General features: G+C 41.6%; 1 protein-coding gene across 1 annotated transcript; it reads right to left on the minus strand.

Moving 5' to 3' along the window:
* Positions 1 to 14,252: 14,252 nt before the first annotated feature.
* LOC104230682 (protein EARLY FLOWERING 4-like) lies at positions 14,253 to 14,660 on the minus strand. The gene has a single exon (XM_009783544.2). It carries the CDS (start codon positions 14,658 to 14,660, stop codon positions 14,253 to 14,255), a length of 408 nt encoding a protein of 135 aa, XP_009781846.1.
* Between the last annotated feature and the right edge of the window lie 236 nt (positions 14,661 to 14,896).

The raw sequence follows: 14,896 nt of genomic DNA on the forward strand, positions 1-14,896 counted from the left end.
CCGTCGTCGTTCGATCGAGGTAAAACTCTTCTCTTTTTGGCGAAGTCCCTCGGCTTTAAAGGGTGTTATTCGAACTTACCGAAATAGTAACCAATTGTCGTTCGATCGAGGTCGAACTCTTCTCTTTTTGGCGAAGGCCCTCAGCCTTAAAGGGTGTTATTTTGAACTTATAGAAATAATAACTCGTCATCGTTCGATCGAGGTCGAACTCTTCTCTTTTTGGCAAAGGCCCTCGGCCTTAAAGGGTGTTATTTTGAACTTATCGCAATAGTAACCTGTCGTCGTTCGATCGAGGTCACACTCTTCTATTTTTGGCGAAGGCCCTTGGCCTTAAAGGGTGTTATTTTGAACTTATCGAAATAGTAACCCATCGTCGTTTGATCGAGGTCGGACTCTTCTATTTTTGGCGAAGGCCCTCAACCTTAAAGGGTGTTATTTCGAACTTATCAAAATAGTAACCCGTCATCGTTTGATCGAGGCCGACCTCTTCTCTTTTTGGCGAAGGCCCTTGACCTTAAATGGAGTTATTTCAAACTTATCGAAATAGTAACTCGTCGTCATTCAATCGAGGTCGAACTCTTCGCTTTTTGGCGAAGGCCCTCGGCCTTAAAGGGTGTTATTTCAAACTTATCGAAATAGTAACCCGTCGTCATTCGATCGAGGTCGAACTCTACTCTTTTTGGCAAAGGCCCTCGGCCTTAAAGGGTGTTATTTCGAACTTACCGAAATAGTAACCCATCGTCATTCGATCGAGGTCAAAATCTTCTATGTTTGGTGAAGTCCCTCGGCCTTAAAGTGTGTTATTTCGAACTTACCGAAATAGTAACCCGTTGTCGTTCGATCGAGGTTGAACTCATCTCTTTTTAACGAAGGCCCTCGGCCTTAAAGGGTGTTATTTTGAACTTATCGAAATAGTAACCTGTCGTCGTTCGATCGAGGTCGGACTCTTCTCTTTTTGGCGAAGGCCCTTGGCCTTAAAGGGTGTTATTTCAAACTAATCCAATTAGTAACTCGTCGTCGTTCGATCGAGGTCGAATTCTTCTCTTTTTGGCGAAGGCCCTTGGCCTTAAAGGGTGTTATTTCGAACTTATCAAAATAGTAAGTCGTCGTCGTTCGATCGAGGTCGAACTCTTCTATTTTTGGCGAAGGCCCTTGGCCTTAAAGGGTGTTATTTTGAACTTATCGAAATAGTAACCCATCGTCGTTCGATCGAGGTCGGACTCTTCTATTTTTGGCGAAGGCCCTCAACCTTAAAGGGTGTTATTTCGAACTTATCAAAATAGTAACCCGTCATCGTTCGATCGAGGCCGACCTCTTCTCTTTTTGGCGAAGGCCCTTGACCTTAAATGGAGTTATTTACAACTTATCGAAATAGTAACTCGTCGTCATTCAATCGAGGTCGAACTCTTCGCTTTTTGACGAAGGCCCTCGGCCTTAAAGGGTGTTATTTCAAACTTATCGAAATAGTAACCAGTCGTCATTCGATCGAGGTCGAACTCTACTCTTTTTGGCAAAGGCCCTCGGCCTTAAAGGGTGTTATTTCGAACTTACCGAAATAGTAACCCATCGTCATTCGATCGAGGTCAAAATCTTCTATTTTTTGTGAAGTCCCTCGGCCTTAAAGTGTGTTATTTCGAACTTACCGAAATAGTAACCCGTTGTCGTTCGATCGAGGTTGAACTCATCTCTTTTTAACGAAGGCCCTCGGCCTTAAAGGGTGTTATTTTGAACTTATCGAAATAGTAACCTGTCATCGTTCGATCGAGGTCGGACTCTTCTCTTTTTGGCGAAGGCCCTTGGCCTTAAAGGGTGTTATTTCAAACTTATCCAATTAGTAACCCGTCGTCGTTCGATCGAGGTCGAATTCTTCTCTTTTTGGCGAAGGCCCTTGGCCTTAAAGGGTGTTATTTCGAACTTATCAAAATAGTAAGTCGTCGTCGTTCGATCTAGGTCGAACTCTTCTCTTTTTTGCGAAGGCCTTCAGCCTTAAAGGGTGTTATTTAAAACTTATCGAAATAGTATCCCGTCATCATTCAATCGAAGTCGAACTCTTCTCTTTTTGGCGAAGGCCCTCGGCCTTAAAGGGTGTTATTTAAAACTTATCGAAATAGTAACCTGTCATCGTTCGATCGAGGTCGAACTCTTATCTTTTTGACGAAGGCCCTCGACCATAAAGGGTGTTATTTCGAACTTATCGAAATAGTAACCCGCCGTCGTTCGATCGAGGTCGAACTCTTCTATTTTTGGCGAAGGCCCTCGGCCTTAAAGGGTGTTATTTCGAACTTACTGAAATAGTAACCCGTCGTCGTTCGATCGAGGTAAAAGTCCTCTCTTTTTGGCGAAGTCCCTCGGCCTTAAAGGGTGTTATTCGAACTTACCGAAATAGTAACCAATTGTCGTTCGATCGAGGTCAAACTCTTCTCTTTTTGGCGAAGGCCCTCAGCCTTAAAGGGTGTTATTTTGAACTTATAGAAATAATAACCCGTCATCGTTCGATCGAGGTCGAACTCTTCTCTTTTTGGCAAAGGTCCTCGGCCTTAAAGGGTGTTATTTTGAACTTATCGCAATAGTAACCTGTCGTCGTTCGATCGAGGTCGCACTCTTCTATTTTTGGCGAAGGCCCTTGGCCTTAAAGGGTGTTATTTTGAACTTATCGAAATAGTAACCCATCGTCGTTCGATCGAGGTCGGACTCTTCTATTTTTGGCGAAGGCCCTCAACCTTAAAGGGTGTTCTTTCAAACTTATCAAAATAGTAACTCGTCATCATTCGATCGAGGCCGACCTCTTCTCTTTTTGGCGAAGACCCTTGACCTTAAATGGAGTTATTTCGAACTTATCGAAATAGTAACTCGTCGTCATTCAATCGAGGTCGAACTCTTCTCTTTTTGGCGAAGGCCCTCAGCCTTAAAGGGTGTTATTTCGAACTTATCGAAATAGTAACCCGTCGTCATTCGATCGAGGTCGAACTCTACTCTTTTTGGCAAAGGCCCTCGGCCTTAAAGGGTGTTATTTCGAACTTACCGAAATAGTAACCCATCATCATTCGATCGAGGTCAAAATCTTCTATTTTTGGCGAAGTCCCTCGGCCTTAAAGTGTGTTATTTCGAACTTACCGAAATAGTAACTCGTTGTCGTTCGATCGAGGTTGAACTCATCTCTTTTTAACGAAGGCCCTCGGCCTTAAAGGATGTTATTTTGAACTTATCGAAATAGTAACCTGTCGTCGTTCGATCGAGGTCAGACTTTTCTCTTTTTGGCGAAGGCCCTCAACCTTAAAGGGTGTTATTTCCAACTTATCGAAATAGTAACCCGTCGTCGTTCGATCGAGGCTGTCCTTTTCTCTTTTTTGGCGAAGGCCCATGGCCTTAAATGGTTTTATTTCGAACTTATCAAAATAGTAAACCGTCGTTGTTCAATCAAGGTCGAACTCTTCTTTTTTTGGCGAATGCCCTCGGCCTTAAAGAGTGTTATTTGGAACTTATCGAAATAGTAACCCATCGTCGTTCGATCGAGGTCAAACTCTTCTCTTTTTGGCGAAGGCCCTCGGCCTTAAAGGGTGTTATTGCAAACTTATCAAAATAGTAACTCATCGTCGTTCGATCGAGGTTAAACTTTTCTCTTTTTGGAAAAGGCCCTCGGCCTTAGAGGGTGTTATTTCGAACTTATCGAAATAGTAACCCGTTGTCGTTTAATCGAGGTCAAACTCTTCTCTTTTTGGCGAAGGCCCTTGGCTTCAAAAGGGTGTTATTTTAAACTTATCGAAATAGTAACCCGTCGTCGTTCGATCGAGGTCGAACTCTACTCTTTTTAGCGAAGGCCCTCGAGCTTAAAGGGTATAATTTCGAACTCATCAAAATATTAACCCGTCGTCGTTCGATCGAGATCGAACTCTTCTCTTTTTGGCGAAGGACCTCGTCCTTAAACGGTGTTATTTCGAACTTATCGAAACAGTAACCCGTTGTCGTTGGATCGAGGTTGGACTCTTCTCTTTTTGGCGATCAGATCAATATCAGGAACGGACCGAAGGGCCGCTTTCTCGGCTTCGGAGAACAACATGCTGAACTACGGCACCAGATCCTCCGTGTCTCCTAAGAGATTGGTATCTGAAGGGATCTCAAGAATACGAGCCGAGCCTCTCGCATGAACCACCGAGTGAGTAAGTCCATCCTCAAACATCCGAACATCATCAGGCTCGAGGTCCGACTGGGATTCGTATTCGTCGACCACCATGCCTTTCCCTCTTTTGGCAGCCGAAGGGGGAGCACGACCAACTGCAGAAGATGAGGGTGCGCCCGAAATAATGATGGTGGCCCTGGAGATTTGATTCTCCGCCACGACAGGTTGTTGATCACTGGAAACAGCAGGAATTTTTGATTGAGCCGAGGCAATGGCCGGTTCTGTCCCTACGGGGGGGGGGGAGCCATGACAACACCCTCTCTAGAGCCCGTCGTGGGAGAGTCGTCCAGATGAATCACTGTTGGGGGCGCTGTCTCAAACTCCACTCTCCGTCTCTTCGATGGACCCTCATCTTCCCCATTAGATGGTGATTCACCTGTCGGGCGAACAACACAGGTCGGGACCTCGTCCTGATAAGTGGCCCTCGCAGGAGTATATATAATTCAACAATATCAAAGCGGTTAAAAGCAACATTTAGCACTTTTTGGATCGACTGTTGGGTTGGTGTGACTTCTAATCAGTCTTGAGGGTCTTTTAAGCTGGCGACAATGGCTATTATGCATTGGGTCGGTGTGACCTTTTAAATTAAGCTGGCGTCAGTGGCTCTTACGCATTGGGTCGGTACGACCTCTTGGTATAGGTGGGCGATAGTGGCTCTTACGCATTTGCCCTTAGGCTTTTAGTTAACTGTTTAGGGCTCAGTCTTCGAGTCGTATTTCGACTCGAGCTCATTGACCCTTAAGTTTTCAAAATTTGAGCTGGCTCTTAGGGTCTTATGCCTCGGGTCGGTACGACCTCTAATGTAAGCTAACATCAGTGGCTCTTACATATTGGGTCAGTACGACCTATTATATAGGCTTTATTTTTCCCTGGCTAAAGATTTTTTGAAATTTTGTGTTCACCTAGCTCTTCGGCGGCTCGATAAGAACCTCGATTGTGAGTTATTATGTAGCAATGAATGAGCACCTCGGGAGGTTTCGCTCGTTGGTTGAACTGTTTTGAAGCCTATCATTTGGAGCTGATATGTTCGAAGCTCTTTTGCTTATGACGAGGGTAGCCTGATTAATCGGTTCTTTTTGAAGTTTTTTCGAAGTAATTGAAGGCCTGTGATTTTATAGCGATGATCAGGGGTCCTCGAGTCGCGTGACTTTGGCCGGAGCCTTGTGACCGAAGTCATTGCATTTGGCTGGAGCCTTTTAGTCCTAGAGTGAAGTAACTTCGGTTTCTATATCGAGGGTATGCCTTTTTAGGGCCCTTAAAGGTTCGAATATATAGCCTTAGTTTTAAGATCAGAATTATGCCTCTTGTAAGGTCTTATAAATTTGGTCACTTGGTACAAGTGTAGCTCGTGCCTTGCTTGAGGTCTTACAGATTCAGTTACTTGGTACAAATATAGTTCATGCCTTGCTTGAGGTCTTACAAATTTGGCTACTTGGTACAAGTATAATTCATGCCTTGCTTGAGGCCTTACAATTTTGTTGTTGCCTTATAGAGGTATTTGATAATGCCTCATGGAGGTCTTACATTTTCTAGTATTGCCATATGGAGGGCTTTTGGACTCGAGGTTGCCCTCTTGGGGTCTTACGGCCTTGAGTTTCTAATAGCTCGACCGGATAATAGTCGACAGTAGTCCCCGAGACATCGAAAGCTTTCTAGCTCTAGAGCCATTCTTTTCGTAAACTTGGTACTGCCTCATTGAGGGCTTACGAGTCCAAAGTTTTCGACCCGGAGGTCATATGGCTTCGAGTTTTTGGTGACAGTCCCCGGGTATTCAGTAAATTTTTGGCCTTAGAGCCACTTCTTGTGAAAGTATCAGACTCTTTTGAAGCGTAAATTGTTTTGATAGAGGAGGAAATATTCTCTGATTACTTGGCACAAGTATACATGTTTTTGCCGTCAAGGGCTCAATCATTCTATGCGGGCATGGTTCATTCGATCGTTTGGCTCGATACATCATTTTCCTACTGAGACCCTTTTTGGTTCGTCTTGGCTTCTTCGAGAAGATGATCTACCGGGGAGATGGTCCCTAGTGTTCGAGGTTGATTGAAGAGAAGCCTTGAATACTTGTGAAATTTTCCTTAGGTAGCATACAGATATTGCCTCGTTAAAAACCTTGTCGGTAAAACCCTTCTTGGGACAAAGCCTCGGCACCATATAACAGAGAGAAGGGTGTTTCTCCTGTGCTTGATTTTGGAGTTATTCGATTTGCCCACAGCACTTCGGGTAATATTTCTCTCCATTTTCCCTTAGAACTTTCCAACTTCTTCTTTAAGTTTTGAATGATGGTCTTGTTTGTAGATTCAGCCTGACCGTTGGCACACGGGTGGTAGGGTGTCGATAGGATTCTTTTGATTTTATGATCCTCGAGGAATTGTGTTACTTTGCTTCCGATAAACTGCTTCCCGTTATCACATGTTATCTCGGAAGGGATTTCGAATCGACACATGATGTAGTCCCAGATGAAGTTAATGACTTCTTTTTCTCTTATCTTTTCAAAGGCACGCGCTTCTACCCACTTTGAAAAGTAGTCAGTCATAAATAAAATAAATCTATCTTTACCTGGTGCCGTTGGTAGAGGCCCGACGATGTCCATCCCCCATTTCATGAATGGCCATGGCGACAAGACCGAATGTAGCTGTTCACCGGGTTGGTGAATCATCGGGGCAAATCTCTGGCATTTGTCGCATTTATGGACGAATTCTTTGGTATCCTTTTCCATGATGTCCTAATAGTAGCCTGCTCTGATCACCTTCCAGACTAAGGAATCGAAACCTGAGTGATTTCTGCAGGTGTCCTCGTAGATTTCTCGTAGCACATAATCAGTGTCCTCCGGTCCCAGACATATTACTAGGAGCCCATCAAAGGTTCTTCTATACAGAGTTATGTTTTCATCGAGCAAGAATCGGGCTGCTTTAGTTCGCAGGGCCCTCAACTCTTTCGGATCCGCGGGTAGTTTCCCACTTTCCAAATAATCGATGTATTTATATCTCCAATCCCATGTCAGGCTAGTGGAGTTGATCTCGGCATGACCTTCCTCGATCACTGCTTTGGATAGTTGAACAACGGCCCGGGGGAGTAGGTCATCTTCTTCGACAGATGATCCCAGGTTTGCAAGGGCATTAGCCTCGCTATTCTGCTCTCGAGGTAAGTGGACCAGAGTCCATTCTTTGAAGCGGTGCAATGTGACTTGAATTTTGTCTAAGTATCTTTGCATCCTGCCTTCTCGAACCTCAAAACTCCTGTTTACCTAATTTACTACCATGAGGGAATCACATCTCGCTTCGATGACTTCAGCTCCTAGGCTCTTGGCCAATTCCAGACATGTAATCATAGCCTCATATTCGGCTTCGTTGTTAGTCAACCTCGCAGATTTTATAGATTGCCTGATTATGCCACCCGTAGGCGACTTCAGAACTATGTCGAGCCCGAATCTTCTTACGTTCGAGGTGCCATCAGTGGACAGGGTCCACACCCCGAAAGATGTGCCTGTTTTTAGTAAGAGTTCTTTCTCTACCTCGGGCATGAGGGAGGGCGAAAAGTCGGCCACAAAATCCGCCAAAATTTGGAACTTGATAGTCGTTCGGGGTTGATACTCAATATCATATCCCCCGAGTTCGATGGCCCATTTGGCCAATCGGCCCGATAATTCAGGCTTATGCAATATGCTTCGAAGAGGATATGTCGTTAAAACACTAATATGATGGCATTGAAATTAAGGTTTCAATTTTCGTGATGCGCTTATTAATGCAAGAGCTAATTTTTCTAGGTGCAGATACCTGGTTTCGACATCTCCCAGGGTCTGACTTACATAATAAACATGGAATTGCGTACCTTGCTCTTCTCGAACTAGCACACCACTTACCACTATCTCGGATACGACCAGGTATAAATATACTGTTTCATCCTCCTTTGGTGTGTGGATTAAAGGCGGGCTATTCAGATATCGCTTCAACTCCTCCAAGGCGCGTTGGCATTCTAAAGTCCTTCGAAGTTGTTTTTCTTTTTGAGTAAGGAGAAGAAATGATGACTCCTGTCTGATGACCTCGATATGAATCGGCGCAAGGCTGCTATCCACCTCATCAGCCGTTGCACGACCTTCACATTGTTTACCACCATGATTTCTTCGATGGCCTTGATTTTGTCGGGGTTGATCTCGATTCCCCTGTTTGACACCATGAAGCCTAGGAATTTGCCCGAACCCACTCCGAAGGCACATTTCTCAGGATTGAGTTTCATGTTGTAGCTTTTGAGGATGTCGAATGTCTCTTGCAAATGAGTCAAATGGTCCTTTGCGCGTAAGGACTTAACTAGCATGTCATCAATATAAACCTCCATGTATTTTCCTATTTGATGTTCGAACATTTTATTAACTAGGCGCTGGTACGTGGCTCCTACGTTTTTCAGCCTGAAGGGCATTACATTGTGATAGTATGTACCGTACTTCGTGATGAACGAAGTCTTTTCCCTGTCCCCGAGGTTCATCTGAATTTGATTATACCCCGAGTAGGCATCGAGAAAAGTGAGGGTCTCGTGACTGACTGTGGCATCGATCAAACGGTTGATGTTAGGCAACGAGAATGAATCTTTGGGGCACGCCTTATTTAAGTCTTTATAATCTATGCACATTCTTAACTTATTTCCCCTTTTGGGAAATACCACCACATTGGCCAGCCATTCGGGATACTTTACCTCCCTAATAGACCCTATTTTGAGGAGTTTTGTTACCTCGTCCTTGATGAATGCGTGTTTTACTTTGGACTGGGGTCTTCTTTTTTGCTTCACTGGTTTGAATCTGGGGTCGACACTTAGTCGGTGGGTGGTTATTTCCGGTGGGATCCCTATCATATCTAAGTGGGACCAAGCTAAACAATTGATGTTATTAATAAGAAATTGAATGAGTTTTCTCCTAAGTTCGGAGGTTAGCCCCGTTCCCAGGTATACCATCCGATCTGGAAGATGTTCGATCAGAACAGCTTGATCTAGTTCTTCAATAATCAAATTTGTTGCGTCCGACTCTTCGGGGGCAACAAAAGTTCGGGGAGCGAGGAAATTTTTTTCTTCATCTTCGGGGGTATGTTTGTCTCCCGGCTCTTTCGAGGTAGAGTGTATAGAATCTGACGTTTCCCAGTGGACCGCAGACATTTCTTTCACCGCATGTTGTTCTCCATATACTGTTTTTATATCGTCCTTTGTTGGAAACTTCTTCATCTGATGCAGAGTTGACGGTACTACCCTCATGTTGTGTATCCACGACCTCCCAAGCAATGCGTTGCACCTCATGTCACCATCGATGACATGGAATTTGACGTCCTGAACTTCTTCGGACACGTTGACCGGGAGGGTGATCTCCCCCTTCGTAGCTTCGCCAGCCATGTTGAAACCGTTGAGGACTCAAGAGGTAGGCACGATCTGATCGAGCAGACCGAGTTGTTCTACCACCTTTGACCTGATCACGTTGGCCGAGCTACTTGGATCCACCAGTACATGTTTAATTTGAACGTTATTCAAGAGAAATGAAATTACCAGCGCATTGTTATGTGGTTGAGTCAAGGTCTCAAAATCTTCCTCGCTGAACGCAAGGATGTCTTCGGGCGTGCGGCCCCGAAATAACCCTTCCGTTGCAGCGGACACTTTCACCCGTTTGATCACGGGTCCTTAGGGAATGTAGGGCCCCCCAATGATCATATGAATGACAGACTGAGGTTTTCCCGCTCTGCTTCCCCTATCCGTCCTTCTTTCTTCCCTTGTGGGATTTTCCCGATTTTCCTGTTGACTTCTTGGCGTGTATTCCCGTTAATATGGGTGCTGGCATCATTGTGTTGGGTGTTGTGTGAGACAGTACCCCCGGGGATCGGCTCTGGTGTACTCTCGGAGTTTGGTAGTGGTACACCAGTACCTGGAACAGCTACATCGTTCTCTTCACGGTCCTCAAGACCGTTGTTTTCATCTGCGCTCACTGGGTTAGACATTTTAACCTGAAATCAAAGATCCTTGGGCAAGAAAAAGTATGAAAGACAACTTGTGTTATGTAGTAAACCAACAAGAAAACAATCACTATTATTTTTAGCCCCACGGTGGGCGCCAAACTGTTTACCTTGAAAATGGTAATTATAATTAAATTTAATTTTATGGTTCTAAAAATACGTGATCTATTTTTATGCTAGTTGTTAGGCAGTAGATGCTAAGTATGAGACTAGAAAATAAGATAAGAGTTTGAAAATAGTGCGTTTAGGCAAACCAAGCGGCTGAGAATCGGGGTCTCGAGCTTGGGTATACGAGGTCTCGAGGTCGAGCTCGATATTAAGCTATGGATTGCCGATGAAGGACTAACAGTTTGAGAGCTTTGATAAAGGCTCTTTATGACCAATATCAAACAATAAATGAAGAACAATAGATAGAACCCAATAAATATAAGCAATGAATGTAAGTAATGAAACCAAGAGAATATGTTTAAGTTAGAGGGAATAGAATATTCTTGTATTGAATGTTGTGAATAATGTTTCTCATCGTGTGTGCAAAAATAGTAAAGGTCCCCTTTATATAAGAGGAGGGAACCCAAACATAATACATGTGTATTTATTACAAAATAAAGTAGCTGGTACAACTATTTAGCAGTCTGCTACAGATTGGTACTCTTCTTGTAGGTGTCGTCAGTTCGGACCACGTGCCTAGGAAACTTCCCATTTATCTATGATAACCATCGGCTCGCGTTGAACTGAGGTTGGGTATGAAGAACCCTCGAGGTTGAAACATCGAACTGCACCCCCAGGCCTTCGAGGCCTTTTTAAGGCGAAGCTAAGGAAAAGACATAATGATACTGAAATCGGGCTTCTTGATTTCACCCGTATACAACTTAGGAGGTTGATAACCAACATGCATCTTCAAGTTATCAATTCTTTGTGTATACGACTTTGAATATGGGAGATATATTTTGGATGATGACTCATGATTATCTTTGATAACCTTTATGATGAAGTCCTTTAATTTCTCAACGGGAATCAGACCTTTAGCAGAGACTTGGATTTCTTTGGCTGCTTGCTTTTCAGAGGAGTCTTCTTTCTCTTGTGATCTTTGAAGATTTAAAGGATTTTGTGTGGATTCTCCCTCTACTATGTTATCCAATGTATTTGTTAACATGAAAAGTTTAGCATCTTGATCTTGCACACGCTTTGATAAGCTTTCAATTACTTTCGTCAAATTTACAAGTTGTTCTTCTACAATAGAAGCTTCAATAACCATTACTTGCATGTTCGCCGTAGAGGACAATAATATGGATCATTGTTGGGATAGAGCTTAGAGGTCGCATTAATGGAGACTAGAGGAGACCCAAAGCTCAAGTCATCATCATCGGCTTGCTTGAAAAATTTCTTGGACTTAGATAAACTAAGTTGAGCAAGAACCTCTTTGATCCTTTCGGCAACATCGTTCTCTTTTTGGGTCGCACTTGTAGAGGATCTTGCTCCTTTTGAGGATGAAGATCCGAAAATAAGGGTTGATGTTGATGACACATGGAGTGTTTGTTGTCCTAAAGAGTTTGCTTTGCTTCTAGTAACTGGTCCAAAGCTTCCAAAGGTAATATCGAGAATGCTTTCTGCATCAGTATAAAACATGGAATTAGAAGTCTTGGTGGAAGTTGATCTGGAGTTGATTTTCTTTGAAGCCATTTCGATATTTTTGAGCTTTGGTGATTAAAAAGTTGAGATGAGAGGTAGAGATTGTCCCACTGGACGTGCCAAAATTTGTAAACAATAAATATGCGTCAAGAAAATATTAGAGATCGAAAAAGTATTGCAACAATCGTATTATTTTATTTCAAATAATATGAGTGTTACAATCTCTATAAATCTTCTGATTCTTCTTTCCAGTAGTAAATAAAATATTCTTCGATTTTAATCTTGGATTTTATTTTATTTTAATCCAAGTGCTTGAGGTCTGATCTTGATCTTGACGTATTTTTAATCCAAGGGCTTGCAACTTGTTCTTTAATCTTCGTCTTGATCTTTTAATCCTTAGAACACTTGAATTCTTGTAGATTTTAGAGAAATATGCAGCGTTTGATCCACGAGCTCTCTCTTGATTCTTATTATAACTTCTGGTGTCTTTTCTAAGTTGTGAAGACCCCTATTTATAATTGTAGGAGGGAAGAGTTGTGATGAGAACAAACTCCTTCCGACCAATCAGATTGCAGAGTGAAAAGGCCATAGTTGATTGGCCAAAATATGTCACTTGCACAAGTGGCGCGATTTCATAGTTGGTTGGACAATCAACTATTGGCTCTTCCATTTGACTTGCCGTTCCACGTCATTTGACACGTGACACCAAGCAAGGCCTCTAGGAAGGACTAATGAAGTGGGCTCATCATTTGTAGCCCAGCTAAATGTACTAGCCCAGTCAATATTCATTGAATTTAATTAATTAATCCAATTATATTAGCCCATAATATTTATATGAATTCAAAATATATTTAATTTGAGATTAAATCCAAATTTCTTATGAATTTTAATTCAATAAAATTTTAATTGCCTACACCACCATCCTCTTCGCCCTCTCTCTCACCCTCATAGAGACAATCCTCCGACCGTCCATCTCTACGATAAGACAACTTCGTGGTAATGAGAAACGTATCAGCGGTTGGTTCGAAATATTAGTCCATCATTATTAACCAGTCTAACACTTTGTTTGGATCATTGTTCCCCGTCGTTTTATAATGTATTGTATTGTATTGTATCGTATTGTACCGTATCATTTTATGAATATAATATTTGGATAGATTGTATTGTTGTTATTGTTAAATAATATTTTATTGTTTGGTTTGGTTGTATCGTACTGTACTGTAACCGATAATTTAACTAAAATACCCTCAATTGTTTAAATATTAAATTTATCAAAATTATGTATAAAAATAATTTGGAAAAATAAAACAGAAGAAGGCAAAACACCTTAAGAAAGCCGAACAAAGGAGCGAGACAGAAGAAGGCAAAACAAAGGAGCACAACTAATTAGAATTGAGTTAAAAGCAAATTAGGAGAAACAATAAAACAGAAAGCGGCAAACATCTTTAGCATTGGTCTGGAAAAAAAAACAAAGTAGATTATAGATTGGAGATTTGGAGGTAAAATAAAAAAAAAGAAGATAAAGGGTAAAATAGAATTGTGGAGTAATAAGTTAGGGCATAATTGAAAAGAAAAATAGGAAATAATCCCACCACATCAAATCGATTGTTTCAAAAAAACGAAACTTTTCATTGTTTCGAAACAATGGATTTAACAATACAATATAACCGAGGGATGTAAATTTAAAAAAGGTAATACGAAGAACATGTGGAATTCTTTGATATTTCTCACTCAATTGTTGCTCCTTCGTTTTAATTTACGTGAATATTTTTAATCGGACATGAAATTTTAAAAGGTAAAAAGAAATTTAAAACTCACTTAAATATGCCATAAAAATTGTGGGAACTATAAAGCTTCTCATTAAAAAAAAAAAAAAAATTAAGTTAAAGTATTTTCAGATTTAAAAAGGGATTATTTTTTTAAACGGACTAAACAAGAAGTATATTCACTTCAATTAAAACCGAGACAACAGTAATAAAGTAGTTTTGGCACTTTACGTATGTGAAACATGTGATTAGTATTTTAAAACTTACGTTCAGTAAAGCATGTCACCCGAAATAAAGTAGAAAATAAGTAATACTTCATCCGTTCCAATTTAGGTGAACCTGTTTGATTGAACACAAAATTTAAAAAAATAAAACTTTTAGAATATGTGGTCCTAAATAAGTCAAGAAGAGATCCAGAGTATTTGTATGATTATAAAAAAATCTTATTAAAGATAGAATTGAAAGTTTAAGCTAAATTATTTTCAAATTTAAAAAGGAATTATTCTTTTTGGAACTGACAAAAAAAAGAAAGAGGTCCAAAGTATTTGTGTGATGGTTATTTCCAAAAAAATATTTTATTAACAATTTTTAATCCAATTTGCTGGAGAGAAGAAAGTTAATATGCCATTGCAAATAGATTAAATATAGAAACTTAAAAAAGCCTCTGTAGCGGCTATGCTTGTTATTGGTCTTTTCTCAAACGCCATTCTTCCGCTGATAGACCATGGTTGCGAAGTCGGTATTGAAATCAGAATAGAGAGAAGCAACCTTTGATATATTTCCGTTCAGCTCCTGAATTAGGCCCACGTTCTGCACCATACTATCGTGCGTTCTCGACTGATGATTCTCGTTAACTTGTTGAATCAACAATCTGTTTCGATCCAACACCGACTGCACTTCTCTATAATTGCTGGAAAAAGAGTTCCACATCTCGGAGTCACCTTCCTCCATATTGAAGTCATCGTAACCGCGCTCTTCGGTGAAGGTTTCCACGGCAGAGCTATCGGCCCTACTACGGACGCGATGACTATTTGTCTTACGGCTGGAGTGGGATTTGGCCAAGGTTTGATGGTGGCGGTTGAGGTTATTAGAGGTGTCTGCCATGCTTAAATTTCAAGAACTAATGAAGATTCTGATATGAAAATGTGTAGATGCAAAAGTGTTTGATATTTTTCTACAAGTTTTTGTCCTTTATATAGAGGTCAGGGAAAAGTGCAGACCTTTAGATATTGTTTGGAGTCAAAACAGAGATGAATAAGACACACGGGGCGAACAAGACAGGAGTGAGAAAAGAGTGAAGGATTTTTGGCCACGCTCTTAGAAGGAGAATTGGGATAAGT

The sequence above is a fragment of the Nicotiana sylvestris genome, chromosome 3 (assembly GCF_000393655.2).
Source record: "Nicotiana sylvestris chromosome 3, ASM39365v2, whole genome shotgun sequence".
NCBI lineage: Eukaryota > Viridiplantae > Streptophyta > Magnoliopsida > Solanales > Solanaceae > Nicotiana > Nicotiana sylvestris.